General features: G+C 39.6%; 1 protein-coding gene and 1 pseudogene across 10 annotated transcripts; one reads left to right on the forward strand and one right to left on the reverse strand.

The window, feature by feature from the left end:
* Positions 1-4,351: 4,351 nt before the first annotated feature.
* Positions 4,352-16,834, forward strand: ZNF846 (zinc finger protein 846). 10 transcript variants are annotated; one of them, XM_077860046.1, is made up of 8 exons: positions 4,352-4,745; positions 5,743-5,887; positions 7,484-7,706; positions 8,129-8,239; positions 9,062-9,188; positions 10,116-10,202; positions 14,018-14,100; positions 14,601-16,834. In XM_077860046.1, exons 4-8 carry the CDS (start codon positions 8,207-8,209, stop codon positions 15,627-15,629), a joined length of 1,359 nt encoding a protein of 452 aa, XP_077716172.1. In that variant the 5' UTR covers positions 4,352-4,745; positions 5,743-5,887; positions 7,484-7,706; positions 8,129-8,206; the 3' UTR covers positions 15,630-16,834. The 10 variants fall into 10 exon arrangements, with proteins under 10 accessions (XP_077716172.1, XP_077716171.1, XP_077716175.1 ...); XM_077860045.1 differs by having other exon boundaries at positions 8,154-8,239; XM_077860041.1 differs by having other exon boundaries at positions 4,354-4,810; positions 7,484-7,713; positions 8,154-8,239.
* Positions 16,835-19,670: 2,836 nt separating this feature from the next.
* On the reverse strand, positions 19,671-26,030 carry LOC144291128 (large ribosomal subunit protein eL15 pseudogene; annotated as a pseudogene).

Genomic DNA, 26,030 nt, shown 5'->3' on the forward strand with positions numbered 1-26,030 from the left:
AGAGAGAGAGAGAGAGGCAGAGACAGGGGCAGAGGGAGAAGCAGGCTCCATGCAGAGAGCCTGACGTGGGACTCATCCAGGGTCTCCAGGATCACGCCCTGAGCTGCAGGCGGCGCTATACCGCCGCGCCACAGAGGCTGCCCACAAACCTTGAATTTCTAGAGTAAATTTCACTTGCTCAAGATTATTATTTTCCTTTTTTTATTATTATTTTTTAATTTTTATTTATTTATGATAGAGAGAGAGAGAGAGAGAGAGGGGCAGAGACACAGGCAGAGGGAGAAGCAGGCTCCATGCACCGGGAGCCCGACGTGGGATTCGATCCCTGGTCTCCAGGATCGCGCCCTGGGCCAAAGGCAGGCGCTAAACCGCTGCGCCACCCAGGGATCCCAAGATTATTATTTTCCTAATGTGGTTTCATATTCTTTTAAAAATATTTATTTATTTATTTATTTATTTCTTTATTTATTTATTTGAGAGAGAGAGAGAGAGAGAAAGATGGAGACAGAATCTTAAGCAGATTCCGAGCTGAGCCCAGAACCTGATGTGGGGCTTGATTCCATGACTGACATCACAACCTAAACCAAAACCAAGAATCAGATGCTTAACTGACTATACCATTCAGACACCCCTGTGGTTTTATATTCTTTTTGCTAATATTTAACATAACTCATTTGAATCAATATTCATTAGTATTCAAAGCCATTCATATGGCTTTGTAATATTCTATTTTTATATTCTACTAGATTTTATATGAATGTTATCTTGCTTCCTAAAAGGAATTGGGAAGTTTTTCTTCATTCTCATTGCTCTGAAAAAAACTTATGGAGTAATACAAATATCTGAACTTTGAAGGTAACTGAAAAAGCTGGGCTCACATTTATGGTCCAGTGATGCTTGGTGAGGGTGCCAAAACAATTCAGTAGGAAAGCAAATAGTCTTTACAACAAATGGTACTGGGACAACTGGATATCCATACACAAAATAATACAACTGGATATCTACCTCACACTATATTTGAAAATTACTCAAAATAGATCAAGGAACTAAATGTAAGAGCTGAAAGCATAAAATTTTTAGAAAAAACGTGATGGTAAATCTTTAGTGATCTTGGATTTGACAGTGGTTTCTTAAATTTCACACCAAAAGCATAAGCAACCAAAGGAAAAAAATGGACAGTTGGACAGTTTGAATTTCAATCAAAATTAAATTGTTTTGTACTTCAGAGGACACCAAAAAGAAGTGAAAAGACAATCTATTGAATAGGATAAAATACCTGGAAATTCTATGTCTGAAAAGGGGCTGACATCATGAATACATAAGGACCTCTTAGAGTCCAATAATAAAATGGTAAATAACACAATTTAAACATAGTCAAGGATTTCAATGTAAAATTCTCCCAATAAGACAAAAAAATAGCCAATAAACACATGCAAAGATACTCAATATCTACTAGTCATCAGGAAAATTAAAATGAAAACTAGCAATGAAATACTACTTGGCCGCCTCAACCAGGATGGCTATAATAGTTAAAAACAAAAAAGATATTAAGTTTTGGCAAGCATGAGGAGAAACTGAAATCCTCATAAGAGGCAGGTGAGATTGTAAAGTGGTGTAGCCACTTTGGAAAACAGCCAGATCCTCTAAAGCTTAAACACAGTGTTACAATATGACCCAGCAGCTCCAGTCCTAGGCATATATCTAAAAGAAATGAAAACATGTCTACATAAAAACTTGTACAACAGTATTTCATAGCATTGTTCACAATGGACAAAGAGTGAAAACAACCCACATGTCCACCTACTGATAGGAATATTATTCATCAATTAGAAATAATAGAATACTGGGGCACATGACTGGCTCAGTCAGGAGAGCATGCAACTCTTGATGTCAGAGTCACGAGTTTGAGCCCCACATTGTGTGTAGAGATTATTTAAAAAATTAAATACACTTAAAAAAGAAGAAAATACTGTAAATGCTACACCATAGGTTAACCTTGAAAAGTTTATGCTATGTAAAATAAATCAGTCACAGAAGAGCACATAGTATTTTTTAAAACTTATATGAAATTGTCAGTATAGGCAAATCTATAGAGACAATAGATTAGTAGCTGCTTAGGGTTGGGGATGGGATGGGGAAAACTGGTTGTGGTAATGGTTTCACAACTCTGAATATAATAATCACTGAATGTACACTTTAAATGGGTGAATTGTATGTGTAGTCTCAATAAATCTGTTACCACCCCCACTCAGCCAAATACCAATCCATCTGGGCTTGATGCTCTTTTGTAGTGTTAAGTTCTTATATAACCTTCTATGTTGGTTTGCAATGATATTCTATTTCTCTTTTTTTTAGTTTGATATTTATTTTTATTATCTCATTTTAAGGATAAAAACGTGTAGGAAGGGGCGCTTGGGTGGCTTAGTCTGTTAAATCTCTGCCTTTGGCTCAGACCATTATCCCAGGGTCCTGGGATCCAGTCTGAAGTTGGGCTCTCTGCCCGGCAGGGAGCCTGCTTCTCTCTCTGCCCCTCCCTTCTGCTCTGCTCTCTCTTATATCTCTCTCTTCAAACAAACAAATAAAATATATTTTTAAAAAATTTTAAAAAAGATTTTATTTATTTATTCTTTAGAGACACACACAGAGAGAGGCAGAGACACAGGCAGAGGGAGATGCAGGATACACACAGGGAGCTGGATGTGGGACTCGATCCCCCGTCTCCAGGATCACGCCCTGGACTGAAGGCAGGTGCTAAGCCGCTGAGCCACCCGGGCTGCCCCAAAATTTTAGTTTTTAAATATTTATTTATTTACTTATAGAGAGTGCAGAGTGGGGATGGAGAGAGGAACTGAAGGGGAGGGAGAGGGAAAGAATCTCAAGCAGACTCTGTTCTGAGCAAGGAGCCTGAAGGTGGATGGATCCCAGGACCCCCAGATGGTGACATGGACAAAAACAAAGAGTTGTTGTAGCCACCCAGGGATCCCCAAATAAATAATATCTTAAAAATGTTTAGGAATATGAATTTTCCTCTGATCACTATTCAAAAAATAGCCTACATTATTCATAATAGTCAAAAAAGTGAAAGTAACTCAGTGTCCATCAACTAACGAATAAATTATGACACACCCAGACAGTAGAATATTATTAAGAAAAAGATGAAGTACTATAGTAACATGCTACAACATGGACGAACCTTGAAAACCTTATATAAGTCAAAGAAGTTAGACACAAAGGGCATATACTGTAATGTTTTGCTTACATGTAATGGGGGAATAGGCAAATCCCTAGAGACAAAAAGTAGATTAGTTGTTGCCTTGGGCTTCGGGTGAGGTGGGGATTGTACCTAAGAGGGTACCGGGTTTCCTTCTCATTATGAAAACGTACTAAAATTGACTGTGGTGATGCCAACACAGCTCTGACTACAGCTACTGCTAGTACTACACACCCACTGTACGGTACATTTTATTTATTTTTTATTTTTGTTTGGTTAATACTTTTAATTATATGATTATAATTATACAACTTTCACTATTCAATATTTTGTATAAAACCAGTACAATACACAAGATTTTCAAACTCGGCAATATGTAGCAAACTACATAGATATGCAAAGTTTATAGGCCATTATGAAGCTTTATCTTAAAAATACCTTCAGGAAAATAAACATTCATTCAACCAGTTCTTTAGGGTTTATAAAATATGATTAGAAATATACATTTTAATAAAAAAATCAAGACAATGATCAAATACTGATTCATCAGTAACATTTTAAAACATTTAATAATCTTGTACGGTACATTTAAAATGGGTTGATTATGCGCTGTGAGAATTGTCTCAAGACTAAAGGTCTAAAAAGAGGGCTGAATGAGCTGAGAATTCATTTTAAGGACTAGCAGTATTATTATTTTTTAAATATTTTATTGATTTATTCGTGAGAGACACAGAGAGGGGGAGACAGGCAGAGGGAGAAGAGGCTCCATGCAGGGAGCCCGACGGGGGACTCGATCCCCGGTCTCCAGGATCACGCCCTGGGCCCAAGGCAGGCGCTAAACCGCTGAGCCCCCCCAGGGATCCCATGGTAGCATCTTTATAAAAATGCAAAGCGCTGAGCGAGGCTGAACCAACAAGGAGAAAGACTTGTAGAAAACCGTTTGATGAGCTCCCTTGACCCGGAACCTGGCGGCAAACCCCGCCCACCGCCTCCGTCACTCTTCCAACTCGGGCCCCAGCGCCCAGGGCCAGCGGCCTCCCCTGGCGTCCGGAAGAGGCGGTCGTCACCCTCAGCCCGACCCGGATGCTCCTGAGGCCCCGCCCCTTATGCTGACCTCGCGGCGGAAACCGGAAGCGGAAGTGCTCGACGGATACCGTTTCACTTCCCGCTGCGCCCTGCGTGGAAGGGGGGTTGTCCCCTCTGTCGGCCTCCGCTGGGCGCTCACCCCCGCGGGTTCGAACTTCCGTGGCTTGCTCGGACTCGGGGCGCGTCCTCGCCGTCGGCACACGACGCCCCAGCGGCTGCGGCCGCCCGGGTCCCTCCGAGAGCCTCTTGCGCCTTCGCCCGCGCGGCTGGGAGTCGGGGTCGTGGCGGGGCCCCCGGTGGACGCAGGGCCTTTCTCTCCGCCCGAGCCCCTCCTCAAAAGCTGCCAGAACAAACTGCTGCCCTTTCTCCAGAGGAGAAGCGTGGACGCAGTGGTGGAAACGGCCGCAGTGCCCTCTCCTCCCCGACCTGGAGATGGCGCGGCGTTCTGGTGAGCGCTGGACGGAAGTGCTCTGGCCGTGGGCGCCCGTTACTGAAGTTCGAGGACTTGTTCAGGTGTATCTTGTTGCCCATTGACCGTTTGTTAGCATTTTGCATGCCTGGTGTACCCCTTTCTATATCCCCCTCCATGTATATTTAAGTGTGTATGAGAAACCCTTCGAAAGTAAGATTAAAAAAACTTGCAGGCCTGATACTCGATCTTTAGTATTTGGTTTATTGTCTCACATGTAACAACAAAGGAATTATGTAATAACGCCTACAAATGAATACCCAAAGTGAAAAATGAACCAGAAATTTGGATAGGCTCTTCAAAAAAAAAAAAAAAAGACAAATGGACAATAAATATATGAAAAGATGCTTCATATCATTAGCAACCACAAATAGAAACCACAGAGATTTGTAAATAGAAACCACAATGTGGTGCTACCGCACACGCTGAGTGACCTAAAGTAATACTAAAAAGAGTGGCAGTGCCAAGTGTTGGTTGACATGTGCATACACTGCTAGTGGAAACACTTTTTTTAAAAAGTATCAGTTAAATACGATCTGTTCATCCTATGCACGCACATGTCCACCAACTGAATATAAACGCTATTTGTAACATGATTTGAAATATCCCTAAATTGGAAATAACCCAAAGTGGATTAAGGGGCGAATGGATGAATGGTAGCATATATTTTTTGTGGCATAGTCTTTATTAGCAAAAGGAAGGAGCACAGATGCAACTTGGATGAATGTCACAAACACAATGTCAAGTGAAAGAAGCCAGACACAAAAGAACGCATGCTGTTTGATATTCTTTCTTTAAAATTAAAAAGTACGCATAATGTTCTAGAGTGTTAAATGTCAGGATAGTGGTTGCAGTTGGGAGGCATGGAGTTAGTGATTTGGAAAAGAGACAAGATGTCTAAGATGCTGAATTTGGAAATATTCTATTTCTCAACCTGAATGATGATTTATGGGGCTGTTCATTTCTTTTCTTTAAGATTTTATTCATTCGTGAGAGATGCAGAGACACAGGCAGAGGGAGAAGCAGGCTCCCTGTGGGGAGCCTGATGCGGGACTCCATCCCAAGGACCCCAGCATCATGACTGGAGCCGAAGGCCGACTCTCAACCACTGAGCCACCCAGGTGCCCAGTGCTGTTTATTTCTTAATACTTCATTGAGATTTTTATTCAGTGATTGCCTTCCTTAGTTGTATGTATGCTTGTAATTCAAGAAAAGAAGTTCAAGAAATGAAACTCTGCTACTTCATGAGGTTGAGCAAGAATTAATAGAAGTAGAAGGAAATGTACTGAAAGAATGACTAAAAATAAAAACCAATACTTCTTGGAAGAAAGTAGAATTGATCAGTAGTAAGAAAGGGTGAAAAGACGCACAATATATTTGTATACTAGTTTTTGTAGTTAACTGTGAGATAATATAGAAAGCCTTCAGTTTTAACATAAAAAAACCTGACATTCAGGTGCTGTTGGAGTAGCTAACATGAGAAATGTTTTTTGAGTTTTTCTAAAATTATGATACTCAAATTTGGATATCTTTGGGTCAAAATTTGGACACTTTTTTTTTTTTTTTTTTTTTTAAGATTTTAAAATCATGAGAGACACAGGCAGATGGAGAAGCAGGCTCCATGCAGGGAGCCTGACATGGGACTCAATCCCGGGTCTCCAGGATCATGCTCTGGGCTGAATGCAGTGCTAAACTGCTGAGCCACCTGGGCTGGCCCTGGACACTTACTTTTTTTTTTTTTTTAAGATTTTATTTATTTATTCTTGAGAGACACAGAGAGAGAGAGGCAGGCAGAGACATAGAGGGAGAAGCAGGCTCCATGCAGGGAGCCCAATGTGAGACTTGATCCCAGGACTGTGGGATCACACCCTGAGCTGAAGGCAGATGCTCAACCGCTGAGCCACCCAGGTGTCCCAGACACTTACTTTTTAAGTGAGTTATCACTTATCACAGTCCTCTGAAGTGATTATTTCTCTATTCTGTCTTTATCCTATCTTTAACCAGTCTTATCTTTATATTGTGAATATATTTGTGTATGTGTGGTATTCATTATACTTTAATGGGATTGATTCTTTTTACCGCTCATCACCAACTGATAATTAATTTACCTGTTTCTTACCTGCATTGTCCAGTTGAACTGTGAGATCCCTAAGAACTGTTCCCTCTTCATTGCTGAGTACCTGGCCTGGCAAGAGGAAGGCCCTTACTAATATTTGCTAACTGAATGAAGGAATGAGACAAAGGGAGGCAAAAGTTCCAAATGCAACTAAGCTCCAGCAGGTGGTACTCAGGGGGACTTCTTACTTCATAAAACCTTTTGTATTTCTTGTCTCCATTATGCCTAGCAGAGGATGTGGACTGAATTCTGGTCATCTCAGGAATAAGAGCTACTACAAGAGATAAGGTTCTTGCCATACCAACATGTGTCTGCCTGGCTTTCTTTTCCTAACTAGTGATTTGAGCCATTTTTTAATCCTGTGTGAACCTCCATTTTCTCAATTATTAAATGTCAGTTATTAATACCCAATTTGGAGGGATGTTAGGGCAACTAAAGGAGTTCATATACTCCTAACAGTGTAGGAGTGTAGTAACACTACACTAACAGTAGTAGTGTAGAACTACTAACAGTGCTCAGTAAACAGAGGTTGGTATTAATATTTGCATGCTAGGATAGTAGACAGTTTTTGAAATGACTGTCATGTGTTTCATCTGCACAGAGATGGCTAAAGAGTGATGTCTGATGACTGAGGAAAAAATGTCTGTTGCTTAATAATGGATATTGTGAACCAGTTACCCAGACAGTCCAGTACTCAAAGAGAAATTGAGATCAACCTCTTAATTTAAACTCAAAAGCTTCTCTGGTCTTCTGAGCAAGAACTGGAATATTCTGGAAACTTTTACTATCAAACTCACAGGATGGCAGCCCTTGATGTGAATCAGGTGTGTGGTAAGTCCTTGTTGATGTTTCTTTTCGCATAGTTCCTTCACAAATGGCAGATCCAGTGCTTAGGGGCTGAGTGACCATGCAGTGGGCCATATAAGAACAACAGAAATGAGCAGAGCATGTGTAAATCCGGTTCCTGGGATTTGGGATACAAGAAGTTGTGTGTGCTTTTTGAGGGGGTAACATGTTCGTGAATTCTGTTGTGTCAAACAGCTCTGCCTCTCTCTACTGTAATTTGTGTAACTCTGAGATGGAATATATAACCAGGTCCTCATGGGTAGCAAGATCCAGAAAACAATTTTCTTGCTCCAGGTAACTCAGAGCACTTTATCAGTTTATGAAATTAGTGTGTGATATGTTCTGTGCGTAGTGTGGGATAGCTTATAACATGTGATTATTGGAATTGGATTGGCTTCAGAGTTCATGGTTTTCTTCTCTCTGAGGTCATCTTTCTTGGGACCCTTTCTGTCTTCATGAGGGAAAAATTGAGGCAAGGATGGTGGCTGGATTACTTAAGGATTCTTCTCAGGTAAGTGGAAAGTTGACCTTCAAATGTCAGGCTTATTTGTCGGGTAGCCATATCTCCTTGTAATGTCCCCAGGCTTCTGAAAGCAATTAATGGCCCTGCTTAAGGAATGAGTCCCAAGTCAATTTCTCCAGGACTCATGCCATCTCAGAATATATAGAGATTACACCGGAAATGATTTTTTAAAGGTTTATTTATTTATGATAGACATAGAGAGAGAGGGAGAGAGAGAGAGAGAGGCAGAGACACAGGAGGAGGGAGAAGCAGGCTCCATGCCGGGAGCCCGACGCGGGACTCGATTCTGAGACTCCCAGGATCGCACCCTGGGCCAAAGGCAGGCGCCAAACCGCTGAGCCACCCAGGGATCCCCGGAAATGATTCTTTTATCTCAGTATTCATTCTTTCTGATCTTTAGTCATGTTTTGTTGGCTTATCATTTTGCTGAGCGTTATGATAGATATTGAGAAATGATATGAAAGTGTCTAATCTCCTGGAATGTGTGTGTTACCATGGAAATAATTCACCTGTTAGTAGACTTTAGTGTTGTGTTCAGTGCTAACTGCAGCCAATAAATAGAGGAGGAATAAAGCAAGAAGAACCCACAGTAAGGTTGTGGTAACAGAAGTTTAGTCATGTGTCAGTAATGCTGGTAAGTCCATGTGAGTGCCTGTAAGCACCAGGCAGCATCTGTAGCTAGAAAGAAGAGGTCTGGGCCCAGGGGTACTGTAGGCTTCTAGTCTACCTTCCTTAGTCCCTCATACATCTTCCTGAGAACCTCAAAGAAGATGGTAGTTAGCTGAAGCCACCATGTATTTGATTATTTAGCACTTAGTGACCTTCGAGGATGTGGCTGTGGACTTTACCCAGGAGGAGTGGACTTTGTTGGATCAAGCACAGAGAGATCTCTACAGAGATGTGATGTTGGAGAACTACCAGAATCTCATTACTCTAGGTAGGGCTGGCATAATTTTTTCACTGAGCCCTTTATGAAATGAATGTTTCTTAAATATCTCTATTGTCAAATGAGAATACTGTGGCAAACAAGATGAACGATCCCTGGCCTCAGGTGCCTTACCATCTAGAAGGTTCCCTGTGAAAATGAAGATCTGTCTAAATAAATGACTTTATTCCTTTTAGGGACTGAAAACCTAAGACAGTCAGACTTTCTTTCTTTTTAAAGATTTTATTTATTGGGATCCCTGGGTGGCGCAGCGGTTTAGCGCCTGCCTTTGGCCCAGGGCGCGATCCTGGAGACCCGGGATCGAATCCCACGTTGGGCTCCTGGTGCATGGAGCCTGCTTCTCCCTCTGCCTGTGTCTCTGCCTCTCTCTCTCTCTCTGTGACTACCATAAATAAATAAAAATTTAAAAAAAAAAAAAAAAAAAAAAAAAAAAAGATTTTATTTATTTAGTTGGGAGAGAGAGGGCACATGCGTGTGTGTGCACATGCAAGAGAGAACATGAGCTGGGGTGGGGGGTGCAGATGGAGAGGGAGAGCAGACTCCTACTGAGCAGGGAGCCCACTGTGGGGCTCAGTCCCTGGACTCCAGGATCATGACCTGAGCCAAAAGCAGACACTTAACTAACTGAGCCACCCAAGTACCCCAAACCTTAAGACTTTAAATGTATATGAGGCTGGACATGATTTTCAGGTGTTAGAGCTCTCTAGTCATTTGAGGGCACAGAGAAAGAATATACTTACATTTTTGTTCCTTTTAGAATAGTCTTATTGCATTGATTTAAAATTTTGTGTGATTATTTTTCTGTTTGTGGAGTGAGACTTAAGTGTCTAAAGAAACTCTGAAGCTAAAGTGTTGGTTCCTACCCAAAGACTGCATTTTGTGTCATGCAAGGTCCTCTTTATATATTTTTCCTATAAGCAGGATATGAATCATGCCAACCTGGTCTCAACTCTACAATGGAAGTAGCAGAAGAGCTGAGGGCAGGAGGGAGAGGAGTTCTGCAGGGTAAGTTCATGAATAAAGTTTTGCGACGAGCGATGCTAGTCTGGGAAAGGTGCAGTACATTTGGAAATGCCACTTGGCAAACTTTCAAAGAAATACTCTTTTTTTCTGAGAAGCCTGAAGCCATTTGGTTTCTGAATTTGCTGAGGAACCTTCAGCTCCTTATATCTTTAAATTTCCATTGATCTCAACTTTTTCCTGTTCTCCCAGAAAGATCTGTCTGACTCAATTGAAAATTTCATTACTTGCAGACAGCTTATTTTACAGTACTTTCTATCTTGTTTTCCTGATTCTATCAGTGTTTTTTGTGTACTATCAGCCTTAGGTTTCCAGAATATTAAGCTTTGTAGATTGCCTAAAATTTTGACACCATACCCTTATCATTGCCAGACTACTAACACAGCCATACTCTGTGTAGTGCAACTTCCCTTTTGTTTCAACCTTTTTATCGTGTTTCAGCATATTCAGACATGTATGTGCCATTATGCTTTTTTTTTTTGAGATAAAGTACACAAGAATTAATCATTTTAGGGAGTATGATTTATTGGTATTGAGTACATTCACAGTGTTGTGCAACCATTATCTCCTTTTAGTTCCAAAATATTTTCATCACTTGAAAAGGAAACCCTGTAAGCACTAAGCAGTCAGCCTCCATTCAGCCTTCCCCCTACTCCCTGCAACCACTAATCTACTTTCTGATTTACAAGTTTGCCTATTCTGTAGATATCAAATAGAATCATACAGAGTTCAATTTCATAACTGTTAACTTACCTAGAAGTAGAATTGTGGGGGCATATGGTCATTTTATGTTTAACTTGTTAAGGATTACCAAACTATTTTACGCAGAGCCTATACTATATTCCTTCCAGCAGTGTAGCAGTTACTCCTTGCCATCAGTTCTTCCTTCCTTTCTTCCTCCCTCTTGCCTTCTCTCCTTTCCTTTTTTTTTTTTTTTTTTTTGATAGTAACCATCCTAATAGGTATGAAGTGGTATCTTATTGTGATTTTGATGTGCATTTCCTTAAAAGAAATGATGTTGGACACTTTTTGTGTACTTATGGACCATTTCTGTGTCTTTGGAGAAACACCAAGTTCTGTGTCCATGTTGAACCTTGGGTTGTTTGTTTTGTTGTTGAAGCATATGAATTCTTTCTGTACTCTAATAGTGGACCTGTATCGCATGGATGATTTGCAAATATTTTCTTCCATTTTTGGGGTTATCCTTTTGCTTTTTTGATAGTGTTCTTTGATTTACATTTTTTTAAAAAGACTTTATGTATTCATGAGAGACACAGAGAGAGGCAGAGACAGAGGCAGTGGAAGATGCAGGCTCCTTGAAAAGAGCCTGATGTGGGACTCGATCCTGGGACTCCAGGATCATGCCCTAAGCCAAAGGCAGACACTCAACCACTGAGTCACCCAGGCGTCCCTGATACACATTTTTAATTGCAGTGGGGTCCCATTTATCTTTGTTTTCTTTGGTGCTTTTGATGTCATATCTAAGAATAAGATAAAAAGATTGGACATTGTCAAATCCCAGGTTCTGAAGATTTACCCCCTTGTTTTCTTCTAAGAGTTTATACATTTAGCCTTTACATTAGGTTTTTGACCTGCTTTGAGTGAATTTGTATATATGGTGTGAGGTAGGGGTCCAATTTGATTCTTCTGCATAAAGATATCCAGTTATCCTAGCACTGTGTGTTGAAGAGACTGTTCTTTCCCCATTGAATGGTCCTGGCACACCTGTCAAGAATATATTGATTCTAGATGTATGGGTTTTTTATTCTGGATTCTGTTCTGTATATGTCTATTCTTTTTCCAGTACCACTCATTCTTGATACTGTACTTTTCAGCTCCAGAATTTTATTTGGTTCTTTTTTGTAATTTCTGTCTCTTATTGACAATCTCTTTAGTGAGGCATAATTCTTCTAGTTTCCTTTAGGTCTTTGTTCATGGTTTCTGTTAGCAACTTGGGTGTGTTGAAACAAATTGATTCAAAGTTATTAGTAAGTCCAATGCCTTGGCTTTCAGGAATAATTTGTATTTTTTTTTTATTGTTCCTTTGCATACCTCATATGTTTTAGTTGGAAATGTAAATTTTAGATATCATAATGTGGCAATTAAAAAATCTGATTCACTTCTCCCTGAGTTTGATGCTGTTGCTGCTTGTTTTGTATTGTTGGTGTTTGTTTTGTCTTTTAAATTATTTTTGTAGGGAAGTCTCGGTGCCAGCAGTTTGGTGCCGCCTTCAGCCCTGGGGTGTGATCCTGGAGACCCGGGATTGAGTCCCACGTCAGGCTCCCTGCATGGAGCCTGCTTCTTTCCCTCTCCCTCTGCCTGTGTCTCTGCCTCTCTCTCTGTGTCTGTCATGAATAAATAAATAAAATCTTTAAAAATAAATAAATAATTGTTGTGTGTTCTGCATTCTTTTTTAGTGCAGTCCCTGAAATTTGTTCTGTTAATTTAGTGGTCACCTTAGAGGGACAGAAATTCCTTACATACCTGGAGCCAAGAAAAGAAAACTAAAGGTATTCTTTTAGTTTTTGTTAATTGGCTGTGTGTTGAGCCACTCCTTCAGTGTTTAGCTAGGCCACTTAAAGCTCTTCTTTAGCCTTCCATTCCTGTTGGAGTGGATGCTGAAGGTCAGCCAGAAGTGAAAGCTTTGGGTCCTCTCCAGCCTTTCTGAGCATGCATCTAGCCCTGGGCATGCTTGTGGACTTCTTGAGGTTTTATTATTATTATTATTTTAAAGATTGTATTTATCTATTCATGAGAGACAGAGAGACGCAGAGACATAAATAGGCAGAGGGAGAAGCAGGTCTCGATCCCAGGATCCTGGGTTCACGACCTGAGCCAAAGGCAGATGTTCAACCACTGAGCCACCCAGTTGCCCCAACATTTGAGGTTTTAAAAGCCCTATTTATGCACATATCAACCTTCCCAGTCTGTTCCTTCTAAGGCTTTTCAGGGTGTCTTTTGTTTGTCTCAGATACTTGCCTTTTCCTTGGACTGTGGTAAGCAATACTTTACCTTCAGACTTTTCTTTTCTTTTTTCTTTTCTTTCTTTTCTTTTCTTTTCTCTTCTTTCTTTCTTTCTCTTTCTTTTTTTTTCTTTCTTTCTTTTTCTTTCTTTTTTTTAAGATTTTGTTTATTTGAGAGAGAGAGAGAGACTGAGAGAGAGCACACAAGCGGTGGGGAGGGCAGAAGGAGAAGCAGACTCCCTGTTGAGCAGGGAGTCCAATGCTGGGCCTGATCTCAGGACCCCAAGATCATGACCTGAGCTGAAGGTGAACACTTAATGGACTGAGCCACTCAGGTGCCTTGCCTTTAGACACTTTCATCAGTAGTTGTCTGAGATGCTGTCTTGTTGGGAACTCTCTGAGTTGGCTGATACAAAGCACATTCCTTGAAGCTGCAGACAGATGGAAACACACGGTGGCAATTCTTTGAGAACAAAGTCCATAGTGCTCTTTTTAGTATTTGTAACTTACTCAAAGATACCGCTTGTCTAAACGGCTGCAGCTGATCTGAAGAGTGGGGATGGTAGGTGAGTAATTAAAATGCCTCAGCACGCTCTTGGTGAACTAAAGCTGCTTCTTTCTTCTGTTAAGTGTTCCCTTGGTGGTTGTACATTTTTGACTAGATTATAAAGTTCTGTAATAGTTGATTTTGATAGTTTTTGTGAGCTTCTTGTTTTCCGGTGGGAAAGAGTCCTGGAGTTCCCTACTCCATCATATTTTGTGGTGTCATTCTCTATGCTTTTAAACAACTTTTTCCCAGGATTTTTCTCCCAAACTAAATTTTCCACTTTTTTTCAGAATTGGAATTGCAACTCAAAACCAAAGGTTCCATACCACTTCAGGATATTTCTTTGGAAAAAACATCAGATGAAATACAATTGGTAAGATCTCCAAAAGTAATTCCTTTCTTCCACGTCAGGACCAGAAGCACAAAATCCATGCGAATTATATAAAATAAATGCCATTTACCCAAAGAAAGCAGAATCTGTGAAGAGATTCTTTGAATATCAAGAATTTGAGAAGCACTCTAAACCTACTTCAAACCTGTTTCTCCTCAGAGATCCATATAAATATAACTCAGATGTCCAGTTTTTTTATGCACTGGGAATTTAGTCAGAATAATACAAGTTTTAAATGATTCAGTATGAATAATTACTAGAGGATACTCTGTGAAAGTAGAATATGATTCAGGGTCTTAGCCTCAGAGTCTGTTTATTCTACTTAAAATAACTCAAAAACAGAGCAGGAAGTCTGTACACTTAAATGGAAATGGAAAAAAACACTTCAATTATGATGTTTCCAATGCATAAAAGTTGTGATGGGGGAGAAATTCTGTTATAGTGAGTGCAGAGTCTTTAGTTATCATTTAAACCTTAATCAGCAGGAGAGAAGCAATGCTGGAGTGAAACGATATGGCTCTAACATCTGTGGAAGAGCATTTAGTGGACACTCATTTACAACTCACATTCGACAGAAAACTTCTAAGGGTAATCGGAATGGAAAAGCCTTTAAAAAGAACTTTATTTGTACTTTGCCCAAGGAAATCCCTGTTGGGGAGAAAACTTCTGAGAGTGTTCAACATGATAAAGCCTTTGGTCAGCTTTCAAATCTTACTGGATGCAAGAAAATTCAGATACAAGAGAAAGTGTGTGAATGCAAAGATTATCAGAGAACTTTTGTTAATCAGTCATCCCTGAAGGTACACATGAGACACCACACTGGAGAAAAACCATATGAATGTAAAGAATGTGGGAAAGCCTTTACTCGATCCACAGGACTTATTTTACACATGCGAATTCACACGGGAGAAAAACCATATGAATGTAAGGAATGTGGAAAAGCTTTTATTCATTCTTCATACCTTACAAAACACATAAGAATTCACAGTGGAGAAAAGCCATATGTATGTAAGGAGTGTGGGAAAACTTTTACTCGTTCCTCAGGACTTGTCTTACACGTGCGAACACACACTGGAGAGAAACCCTATGTATGTAAGGAATGTGGGAAAGCCTTTAATAATTCTTCGATGCTCAATCAGCATGTAAGGACACACACTGGAGAGAAGCCCTATGAATGCAAGCAATGTGGGAAAGCTTTCACTCAGTCATCAGGCCTGACCACACATTTAAGAACTCACACTGGAGAGAAGGCCTATGCATGTAAAGAATGTGGGAAAGCTTTTGCTCGTTCTACAAATCTTAACATGCACATGCGAACACATACTGGAGAAAAGCCGTACAAATGTAAAGAATGTGGGAAAGCCTTTAGATACTCCACATGCCTTAGTATTCACATGCGAACTCACACTGGAGAGAAACCATACAAATGTAAGGAATGTGGGAAAACCTTCACTCAATCTTCGGCACTTGCTAAACATTTAAGAACTAAGGCATGTGAAAAAAACCTGTAAATGTTTTTCAGACTAGTGTTCATATCTAACCTCATCTGGATAAAGTAACTTATGAAAGTAAAGAATGTGTGAGAAAGCTTTACTCATTTTTCATCCTTAATAGATAGGTAGGAACTTCCTGGGCCAGAATTCCCATTCATATAATGTATATGAGAGAGCAGTAATTGTTCATACCTTAAAGAATGCTTAAGAACTCAACACTTGAGAGAACTTTCCAGTTACAAAGGTATGTGGGAGAACCTTTTTGTTGTTGCTCTATCATTAATTTTACATGTCAAAATTGCTGTAAAAGTCCAGAGTGCTTGGCTGGCTCAGTTGGTAAAGCTTGATCTCAGGGTTGTGAGTTTGAGTCTCATGTTGGACATAGAGATTACTTATAAATAGGTAAAAGTGATGTGAAGGTAAGAATGATCTATAGCCTTAAAATATGACCACATGCTTTGATAGCACATAACTCACACTAGCGATGAATCATCTGTACTTAAGGAATGTGGTAAAACCTTAGTGCCAAGGCCTTAATGTTCACATGAGACTTCAGATGGTATAAAACCATACAGATGTAAAGGACCCAGGAAGATCTGCAGTTGTTTCTTGTATCTTTTAAGAATCAACATTTAAAAAAAACAGTGGAGAGATTTCTATACATCTAAGAAATATGGGATAGCTTTGGGAAAGGTTTTAGAGATTCTTGACTGCTTCATATGCAAGGAGACTCATGAATGTAAGAAATGTTGAAAAATTTTCAGGTGTTAATAAGTCACAACACAGTGAAGAGAAACCCTATGATGGTAAGATACTTAGCCCTAGATGTTAACATTCTTTGGTAATCTCAGAGGCAGAAAATGTTAAGAATGTTAGAAATAATGGTAATGCCTTTGTGTCTGTGTGTGTGTCTATTACTTGGCTTTTGACCTTTAGTAATCACACTGGAGAGAAATAGTGGCTGTAGGGTACATGGGAAATGGTATATCCATCTTATAAATCTTACTCTACATGTGAAAAGCCACTCTGGAAAGAAGCTGAATGAATGTAAAAATGTGGGAATGATTTTTGGTAATACATATCCCTTAAGAGACTCTAAAATACTGGAGGAACAAAGTATGAATGAGAGGAATTTGGGGGAAGCTTTCAGGTACTATTCTTCAATCACTGTACACAAGAGAATTCTTCCTGGAGTCCTAATGAAATAAATGACATAAATGCAATTGCCTTTCTGTGTGTCATTCTCAAGGAAAGCACCTAGCATTTTTATTTTCTGTGGTAATTTTGTATTACAAAGTTTTAGTTGCTTTTAAAGACACTAAATAGAAGTTCTGCAAAATTATTTCATATAATGGAATTTTCATTATGGTTCAGCTCTAAAGACTTCCATTTCCATATATATATATATATATATATATATATATATATACATATACACACACACACACACACACATACATATATACACACATATTCCCTATGTCTATATATATAGACATATATATATGTCTTCATTGAATTATACAAGATATATGGAAGTTTAATTGGCAATATAAGAGCATTTTTTTAAAAAAGTCATTTATTTTGAGAGACAGCAAATGTGTGCACATGAGCTAAGGGAGGGACAGAGGGAGATAAGCTTTCAAGCAGACTACATGCTGACTGCGGCCATGAGATTGTTACTGGAGTTGAAACCAAGAGTTGGACACTCAACTGACTGAGCCACCCAGGTGTCCTGGCAATGTAAGAGCATTTTATGTTTTTGGTTAATGATCTCTAGTGTATTTGCAAGTGGGTGGTAAAATGCTGGCTCTGTATGACAAGTAGTATCTAGTCCTCTCAGTATTCCTTGTCCTTTGGTCCCTTATAAATAGAATCCAGATTATCTCCAGGTATATAGTTTAAAAAAACAAAACACAACACAACCATTCCTACTTCAGGTTTCCTGAAGAATAAAGAATAAAGAATAAAGAAGGTTTATGAGAAGAATATATTTCATAGTCCTGGCTAATAAGAAGTAGGCAGGAGTCATTGGTGTGGAATCTGGGAACGCTACAAAAAGGGGACAGCCTTCTTGAGGTGCCTGGATGGCTCAGTCAGTTAAACATGCCTTTGGCTCAGGTCATGATCCCAGGGTCCTAGGATTGAACACCATGTCGGGGTCCATGCCCAGCAGGAGTCTGCTTCTCCCTCTGCCACTCCCCTTGCTTGTGCTTGCTCTCTCAAAATCTAAAAAAAGGGGGGGGGGGGAAGGGGCTTTTTCTCCAATGGCTTTTTCTCCTCAAGGATTGCTCTTCATTCCTTCCTTTCTGGATGTCCCATACATTCCTGGAGTTTAGGTGATACATTGTATACTATGAGGACAAAAGCCACAGACAAATATGGTAACAGCTGAAAAATACAGAGATGCTTTCCCTTCATAGTATGGTGGCACCAGCAATTAGACTGCTTGTGGATAGACTTCATGGTACATGAGAAGAAAAAGCTTATCAGGCCCAGCACTTGTATTTCATAATCACTTAAAACCATCTGATTAAATAATTTCACTTTTGGATTGGCAAACCCTGGGAATTAATTTAAGCAGTTGGGAGTTATGGGAGGGACTAACAAGTGAATTGAGAAGTCATGGCCCATGAGATAGGAATAGAATTAAGACTGGTGGCCATTGGGCAGCCCCCGTGGCTCAGCAGTTTAGCGCTACCTTCAGCCCAGGGCACGATCCTGGAGACCCAGGATTGAGTCCCACATCCGGCTCCCTGCGTGGAGCCTGCTTCTCCCTCTGCCTGTGTCTCTGCCCCTCTCTCTCTGTGTGTCTCTTATGAATAAATAAATAAAATCTTAAAAAAAAAAAAGACTGGTGGCCATGAATCCAAGGCAAGGATCAGTGACTAATCAACTATACCAAATGGTGATTGGGTGAGTTGAATGAGGATGGGATTTAACCATCAAAGGTATTGGGGACCTTTCAAAAGCTGGCTTTATAGAACAAGATGTGCCAAAGTCTTCTTGGAATAGATTTCTGAGAAATATATAGATTGTCCATCTTTTTTTACCCTGCCCATCCTAAATATTGTACTTCTCTTTGACCTTACAATTTGTATCATGATACTCCAGCTTTACATTATATTCTTAGTTTACTATTGCTGCTATAACAAACTACCAAGCAAGGACTAAGACAACTAAAATTTTATGTAACAGTTTTGGAGTTCAGAATTCTGAAAAGGGTCTCAGTGAACTAAAATCAAGATGTGAATAGGACCATATTTCTCCCTGGAGGCTCGAGGGGGTGAATCTGTTTCTTTTTTCCAGCTTCTAGATGGCTTCCGCTTTCCTTTCTGTGTGGATCTTTTTTCCTTCTTGAAGATCAGCAATATCAGTTCAGGTCTCATACTACCATCTCTTTGACTCTTCTGCTTTTCCTCCTCCTCCCCCCCACTTTTTTTAAGTAAACTACTCTGCAATGTGGGGCTCAAACTCAAGACCCTAAGATCAAGAGTTGCATGCTCTCCTGAGCCAGCCAGGCACCCCACCTCTACTACATTATTTTAGAGCTGTTTTGTGATCCCCTTCCCCCATTCTGGTAAAAGAAATACAGTGAAACAGTATGAACAGGGAGAGGCAGGAGAGGAAGAGAGACCAGCCGACTGACTGACTGCCTGCTGAGTGCAGAGCCCAACATGGGGCTTGATCCCAGGACCTTGAGATCATGATCTGACCTGAAGTCAGATGCTTAACTGACTGAGTCACCCAGGCACTCCTTTTTTTTTTTTCCATTCTTAAATTTTATAATTCTAGCATACATACAGATAATTGTGTGAAAATGGATAAGTGCTGCTAATAAACCACAAAATAGTGTGTCCATAGGTATCTACCTTCCAGATAAAGAAATGGAAGATTACCTTACCCATGTGAATCTTTTCCATCTTGAATCATCTTCCATCCTAGAGGAAACCACTGTGTTTGGACATTGGTTTAACCATTGTATTAATCATGACTTAAGTTTTCTTTTTCTTTCTTTATTTTTTTTGACTTAAGTTTTCTATGTTTTATATTGCTTTAACATCTTTGAGGTCTTGCTGCCTGGAGAGACTGCCCCTCCCAGGACTAGCTAATTCTTTTTTTTTTTTTTAACCTAATAATAGGCAAAAATTTTACAAGCATTACTTATATTAGTGGTAACTGTGGAGCTGGAAAACATTGTGTCCTCTCCATGCTGCCTGGTGAGAATCGCTAATAGTGTGGTGGAACTTGTGACCCTTTCCAAGGCCATGGCTTTTGCAGTCTGCATATGTCAGCCCTCCCATTTCCCTGTGCTTGCGAACTGGTTTGGTCACCCACTGAGTGTCAGGATTTCTTCTGACAGCTTTATGGAATGGATCAATGAGGATAACCTCAAAGAATTTGTATGTGGAATCTTCATTAACCCAGTAAAAATTCAAGACTCAATCCCAGGGGCATCCAGCTTCCTCCTCTGCAACAGACTGAAGGTGTGTGGGCAAACTAGCTGGTTAACACCATGATGGACAGGCTGCTGTAGGCTGTACTCTTAGGAACTGGGCATTTGTGGCCACTACATCACACACGAATCCAATATGTGACATAAGCTTACTTGGCCTTGTACTCCAGTCTGCATGCTTTAATTGGGCTGGGTTGGGTGGGTGTTGGGGGGTGCCCTATTAAGTGCATAGAGCTGGCGGTACTGCCAGCAGTGCACCCTGAGAAGAAAGTGCATTACGTTGGACTGCTTCTTCCTCCATAGCTCCTGGATGTACTTCTAAGTGCCCCTCTTGGCTTGCCTTTCAGCTGATGGCTGCTGCCAGACAAAGGCAGGACTAGCTTTTTAAAGATTTTTTTTTTGAGAGAGAGAGGATAGAGAATAGGGGCAGGGAAGAGGGAGAAGCAGGCTCCTCACTGAGCAGGGGGCCTGATGTGAGGCTGGATCCCAGGACCCTGAGATCATGACCTAAGCCTGAGGCAGATGCTTAACAGATTGAGCCACCCAGGTGCCCAGAACCTGGAAATTTAGAGCACAAATCAAGAAACACCAGCTGGAAAACTCCGTCTCTAAAACAAAAGTATTTTTTATGTTTAAAAGAAAATATTAACAGATTTTCCAAAGGCAGACACTTAACCAACTGAGCCACCTAGATGCCCAAGGACTAGCTAATTCTTAAGATAGTAAATAACTTCTTTGGAAGTTCACCTTTCATATGCAAACCAGCTACTCCAGAGCTCATACTTCAACCACCTTCTTTATCTTTTTTTTTATTTTTTTTTAAGATTTTACTTATTTACTTATGACAGACACAGAGAGGCAGAGGAGACACAGGCAGAGGGAGAAGCAGGCCCCATGCAGGGAGCCCGATGTGGGACTCGATCCCGGGACTCCAGGATCACACCCCAGGCAGAAGGCGGGCGCTAAACTGCTGGGCCACTGGGGCTGCCCCACCTTCTTTATCCAGTATTTCTCCTGCCCTAAATCAACCTAGGGCTAGGTAGCCAACAACTCCTATGATCCAGAGCCCACTGGAATTACTCAAACTGCACAGTATTTAGCTTTACCCTGCACTGCCTTGCCTTTCCTGAGGAAATTCCAACACAGCTCTGACCTATGCTCTGCCCTCACTCCTGTTTTCTGCCTCCTGACTGAACTGGTACTTCTCTATATGATCCTGCATTACTTGGTGTGCCCCCTTCTCTTGGGACTGTAGTAACAAACTTTCAATGGCATTACCCTGTGTTATTATCCAATCACCTTTATAATTTAAGGCTTTTGCACAAACCAGTTGGCACAGGGTGACCTGTTTGGTGCACTTGCACTTTGACCATTACTGCCTTTTGCGGTATCTGCACATTCTTCTGTGGTTTTCCAACCTAAATTGTGATAAGAGACTGACCCCAGATTTATGCTTTGTATAGTTCCTATGCCTGGGTGTATGAGAGGTCCCCAATCAACATTAATAACAAAGTGTCCTACTGGATGAGAAGTCATAGAAGCATCTAGGGATAAGTGGCATACACTAAAAGAGGCACAGTGAAGGCTTCCTGGAAAGTGGAAAGCACAGAGTGGTTATCCTCAGACTGATCCACTGGCCTGGCAACATCACTAGAGCACCACCAAGGGCCACCATGGAAGGCTTTTATATAAAAGCTTATATAATTAAACATTTAATAATCATATGTATAACAACTATGTGATAATATCTATATACTTAAAAAATTATGGAAGAAAAGAAAGGGACACTGATTGGCTTTCGTGCCTCTTCAACATAATTTATACATTAACATTTGCTAAAATGCACTAATCGAAAAGCTTCATAGTCTTAATACTGTGTCTCATATATAGTTATACCTGGGGATTGTGCCAAATTTAAACATGATATCCACTATAATCTTTAAAAAGTAATTAAAAAGAGGGGTGCCTGGGCTGCTCAGTTGGTTAAGCATCTGCCTTCAGCTCAGGTCATGATCCCAGGAGGGTCCTGAATCTAGCCCTGAGGCGGGCTTCCTGCTCAGTGCGGAGCCTGCTTCTTTCTTTTCCTTCTGCTTCTCCCTCTGGTTGTGTGCTCTCACTCTCTTCCTGTCAAATGAATGAATGAATGAATGAATGAATGAATGAATGAATAAATAAATAAAATCTTTAAAAAGCTGCCAAGAATTCTACAATCACAACAAATTCTGCCAACAATTGGAGGAAAATTGGAAGCACATCCTTTACTATTTGAGCCTCTAGATAAGAATGCAGACTGACCCATTCCCTGTTTCTGCCTTGCAAAATCCTGGCTAAGCCATGCCAACACTTCTGGCCTACAGAAACTGTGAAGTAATAAATGAGGATTGTTTCAAGCCACTAAATTTGTGGCAAGAATAGAAAGCTAATACAGACATGTACACTTGATTTTTTTCTTTTTTTTAAGATTTTATTTATTTATTCATGAGAGACAGAGAGAGAGAGAGAGAGAGAGAGAGAGGCAGAGACACAGGCAGAGCGAGAAGCAGGCTCCATGCAGGGAGCCTGATATGGGACTCGATCCCAGGACTCCAGGATCACGCTCTGGGCCAAAGGTGACGCTTAACTGCTAAGCCACCCAGGCATCCCTGATTTTCTTGTAATAGTGTGTTCCATGAAATAAGCATACCAAATTTATCCTTCCTTTTTTCTATTGGTGCAAGTTTGGATTTTTTTTTCACTTAAAGGTATACATTTTTTTTTCAGATTTGATTGAGATATAATTGACATACAGCACTAAGTTTAAGATATACAGCATAATGATTTGACTTACATATATTGTGAAATTAATTCCACAATAAGTTTAGTTAACATCTATTATCTCCTAAAGATACAAAAAAATTTAAAAAAAGAATTTTTTTTTCTTGGGATGAGAACTATTAGGATTTACTCAACAATTTTCAAATATACCACACAGTGTTAACTATGATCACACTTTATTTTTGCTCTTGTTGCCTTTGCTTTTGGTGTTAGTTCCCCCCAAAATTATTGCTAAGACCGGTCAAGGAACTTATCAGCAATATTTTCTTCTAGGAATTTTATGGTACTGGGCCTTAACCTCAAGTTTTTAATCCATTTTGAGTTAATTTTTGCGTATGCTGTAAAAACGTGGTCCAGTTTTCCCAGCACCATTTATTGAAGAGACTGTCCTTTTCCCCACTGTACACTATTAACTCTGTTGTCATAAATTGACAAAAAATCTGTGACTTTATTTCTGGGCTATTAAGTTTCACTGATATATGTGTCTGTTTTTATGCCGACACTGTAACTTTGATGATCTTTTGTTTAATTTTGATTAACACTTTGCAATCAGGAAGTGTGATACTTCCAGCTTCCAGTTTTGTTCTTCTGCTTCAGGATTGCTTTGGCTATTCAGGTTTGTTGTGGTTCCATTCAAATTTTAGGAATGTTTATTTTATTTCTGTGAGAAATGCCATTGGAATTTTGATAGGGATTGTACTGAATCCATAGATTGCTTTGGGGTGCATGTACATTTTAACAATATTAATTTTTCCAATCCATGAGCATGGAATATCTTTCATGTATTTATGTATTCTTCAATGTCTTTATCACTGTCTTATAGTTTTCACTGTACAGGTCTTTCACGTCCTTCATTAAATTTACTCCTAGGTATTTTATTCTTTTTGATGCAATTGTACATGAATTGTTTTCTTAATTTTTCTCTTTCTTAAGTAGGCTCCATGCCCAGTGTGGAGCCCAGTGTGGGGCTCAAACTCATGACCCTGGTACCCTGAGATCAAGATCTGAATTGAGATCAAGAGTTGGATGCTTAATAGACTGAGCCACTCAGGTGTCCCCTTAAATTCTCTAACAGTTCATTATTAGTATATGGAAACAGAATAGATTTTTGTATATTGATTTTATATCCTTCAACTTTACTAAATTCACTTATTCTAATAGTCCTTTTGGTGAAGTCTTGAGGGTTTTCAATATATCATGTCATTTGCAAATAGTGACATTTTTACTTCTTCAGTTCCAATTTTGATACATTATCTTTTGTTGTTCTGGTTAGGACTTCCAACACTATGTTGAATAAAAGTGGTGAAAGCAGGCATTGCTGTTTTGTTCCTGATCTTATAGGAAAAGCTTTCTGATTTTTCCTAGAGTATGTATGTTAGCTGTCAGCTTGTCATAAACGGCCTCTATTAAATTGAGGTACATTCCCTCTATATCCACTTTGTTAAGTTATTACCATGAATCATTGTTGGATTTTGTTAAATGCTTTTTTTGGCACCTATTAAAATGATATGACTTTTTTGTGATTTTTAAAAAAGTTTTTAATTCCAGCTAGTTAAAACACATTTCATTATTTTCAGGTGTCCTATATGTACAATATAGTGATTCAAATGGTTTTTATCGGGGATCCCTGGGTGGCGCAGTGGTTTGGCGCCTGCCTTTGGCCCAGGGCGCGATCCTGGAGACCCGGGATCGAATCCCACGTCGGGCTCCCTGCATGGAGCCTGCTTCTCCCTCTGCCTGTGTCTCTGCCTCTCTCTCTCTCTCTGTGACTATCGTGAATAAATAAATAAAATCTTTAAAAAAAAAAAAAAAAAAAAAACAAAAAAAAAAACAAATGGTTTTTATCCTTCATCTTGTTAATACGGTATATGACATTGATTCTTTCCATTTGTGACTTCTTTGATTTCTTTCAGCAAAGTCTTAACGTTTTCATCATACAGATCTTTCACTTCTTCGGTTAAATTTCTTCCTAGCTACTTTTTGTTTTTAATGCTATTGTAAATGGAATTATTCTCATTCTTTTTCAAATGTTTTATGATCAGGGTGTAATATCGTAGCCGAGTTTTGTATGTTGCTTTTATATGCTGAAAACTTACTAAAATCCTTGATTAGTTCCAACTAGTTTTTGGTTGAGTCTGGCATTTCTCTTTTTTTTTTTTAATTTTATTCATTCATGAGAGACAGAGAGAGAGAGAGAGAGGCAGAGACACAGGCAGAGGGAGAAGCAGGCTCCATGCAGGGAGGCCCACATGGGACTCGATCCCAGGATTCTAGGATCATGCCCTGGGCTGAAGGCGGCGCTAAACCGCTGAGCCACCCGGGGCTGCCTGAGTCTGGCATTTCTTATATAAAAAATTGATATGATTTGCAGATAGCAACAGTTTTTCTTCTTTTTAAATTTAGACAACTTTGATTTCTTTGTCTTGCCTAATTGCTCTAGATAGGACTTCCAGGACTATACTGAATAGGAGTGGTGAGAGTGGGTACCCTTGTTCAGAATTTTAGAGGAAAACCTTTTTTCTCTATTGAGTCGAACATTAGCTGTGGGTTTGTCATGTATAGCCTTTATTATAATGAGATTTCATACCCAATCTTTCAAGGTTTTTTAAAATTATAAGATGTTGCATTTCCTCAAATGCTTTTTCTATGTTAAGATGATGATGTTAATGTTTCATTTTATTTATTTTTTATTTTTAAGGTTTCATTTTATTAATGATGTATTGTTATACTTATTGATTTGTGTATATTGAACCTCCTTGCATCTCAGGGAAAAATCTCAATTGGTCATAGTGTATAATCCTTTTAATATATTTTTGAATTTGGTTTGCTAATATTTTTTGAGACTTTTTGCTTCTATATTCATCATTGTATTGGTATATAATTTAATTTTAACCTCATTATCTGGATTTGGGTATCAGAATAATGCTGGTAGATGCCTTGTGGAATGCATTTAGAAGTGTTTCCTCATCTTCAATTTTTCTTGAAAGAGTTTTGAGAAGGATTGGCATTAATTCTTCAAGTGTTTGGTAGAATTAGGTAATAAAGCCACGTGGTTCTGGGGTTTTGTGTGTTGAGAGGTTTGTAATTACTGATTCAATGTACTTATTACTAATTAGTCTGTTCAGATATTCTACTTCTTCATGATTCAT

This window comes from Canis aureus, chromosome 19 (genome assembly GCF_053574225.1).
Source record: "Canis aureus isolate CA01 chromosome 19, VMU_Caureus_v.1.0, whole genome shotgun sequence".
NCBI lineage: Eukaryota > Metazoa > Chordata > Mammalia > Carnivora > Canidae > Canis > Canis aureus.

Coding starts and splice junctions, on each gene's coding strand:
- ZNF846 (XM_077860041.1), top strand. CDS start 7,683: ATGGCAGCCCTTGATGTGAATCAGGTGTGTG. Junction 8,240..9,061: donor TACTTAAGGATTCTTCTCAG/GTAAGTGGAAAG, acceptor TTGATTATTTAG/CACTTAGTGACCTTCGAGGA. Junction 9,189..10,115: donor CCAGAATCTCATTACTCTAG/GTAGGGCTGGCA, acceptor TTTTCCTATAAG/CAGGATATGAATCATGCCAA.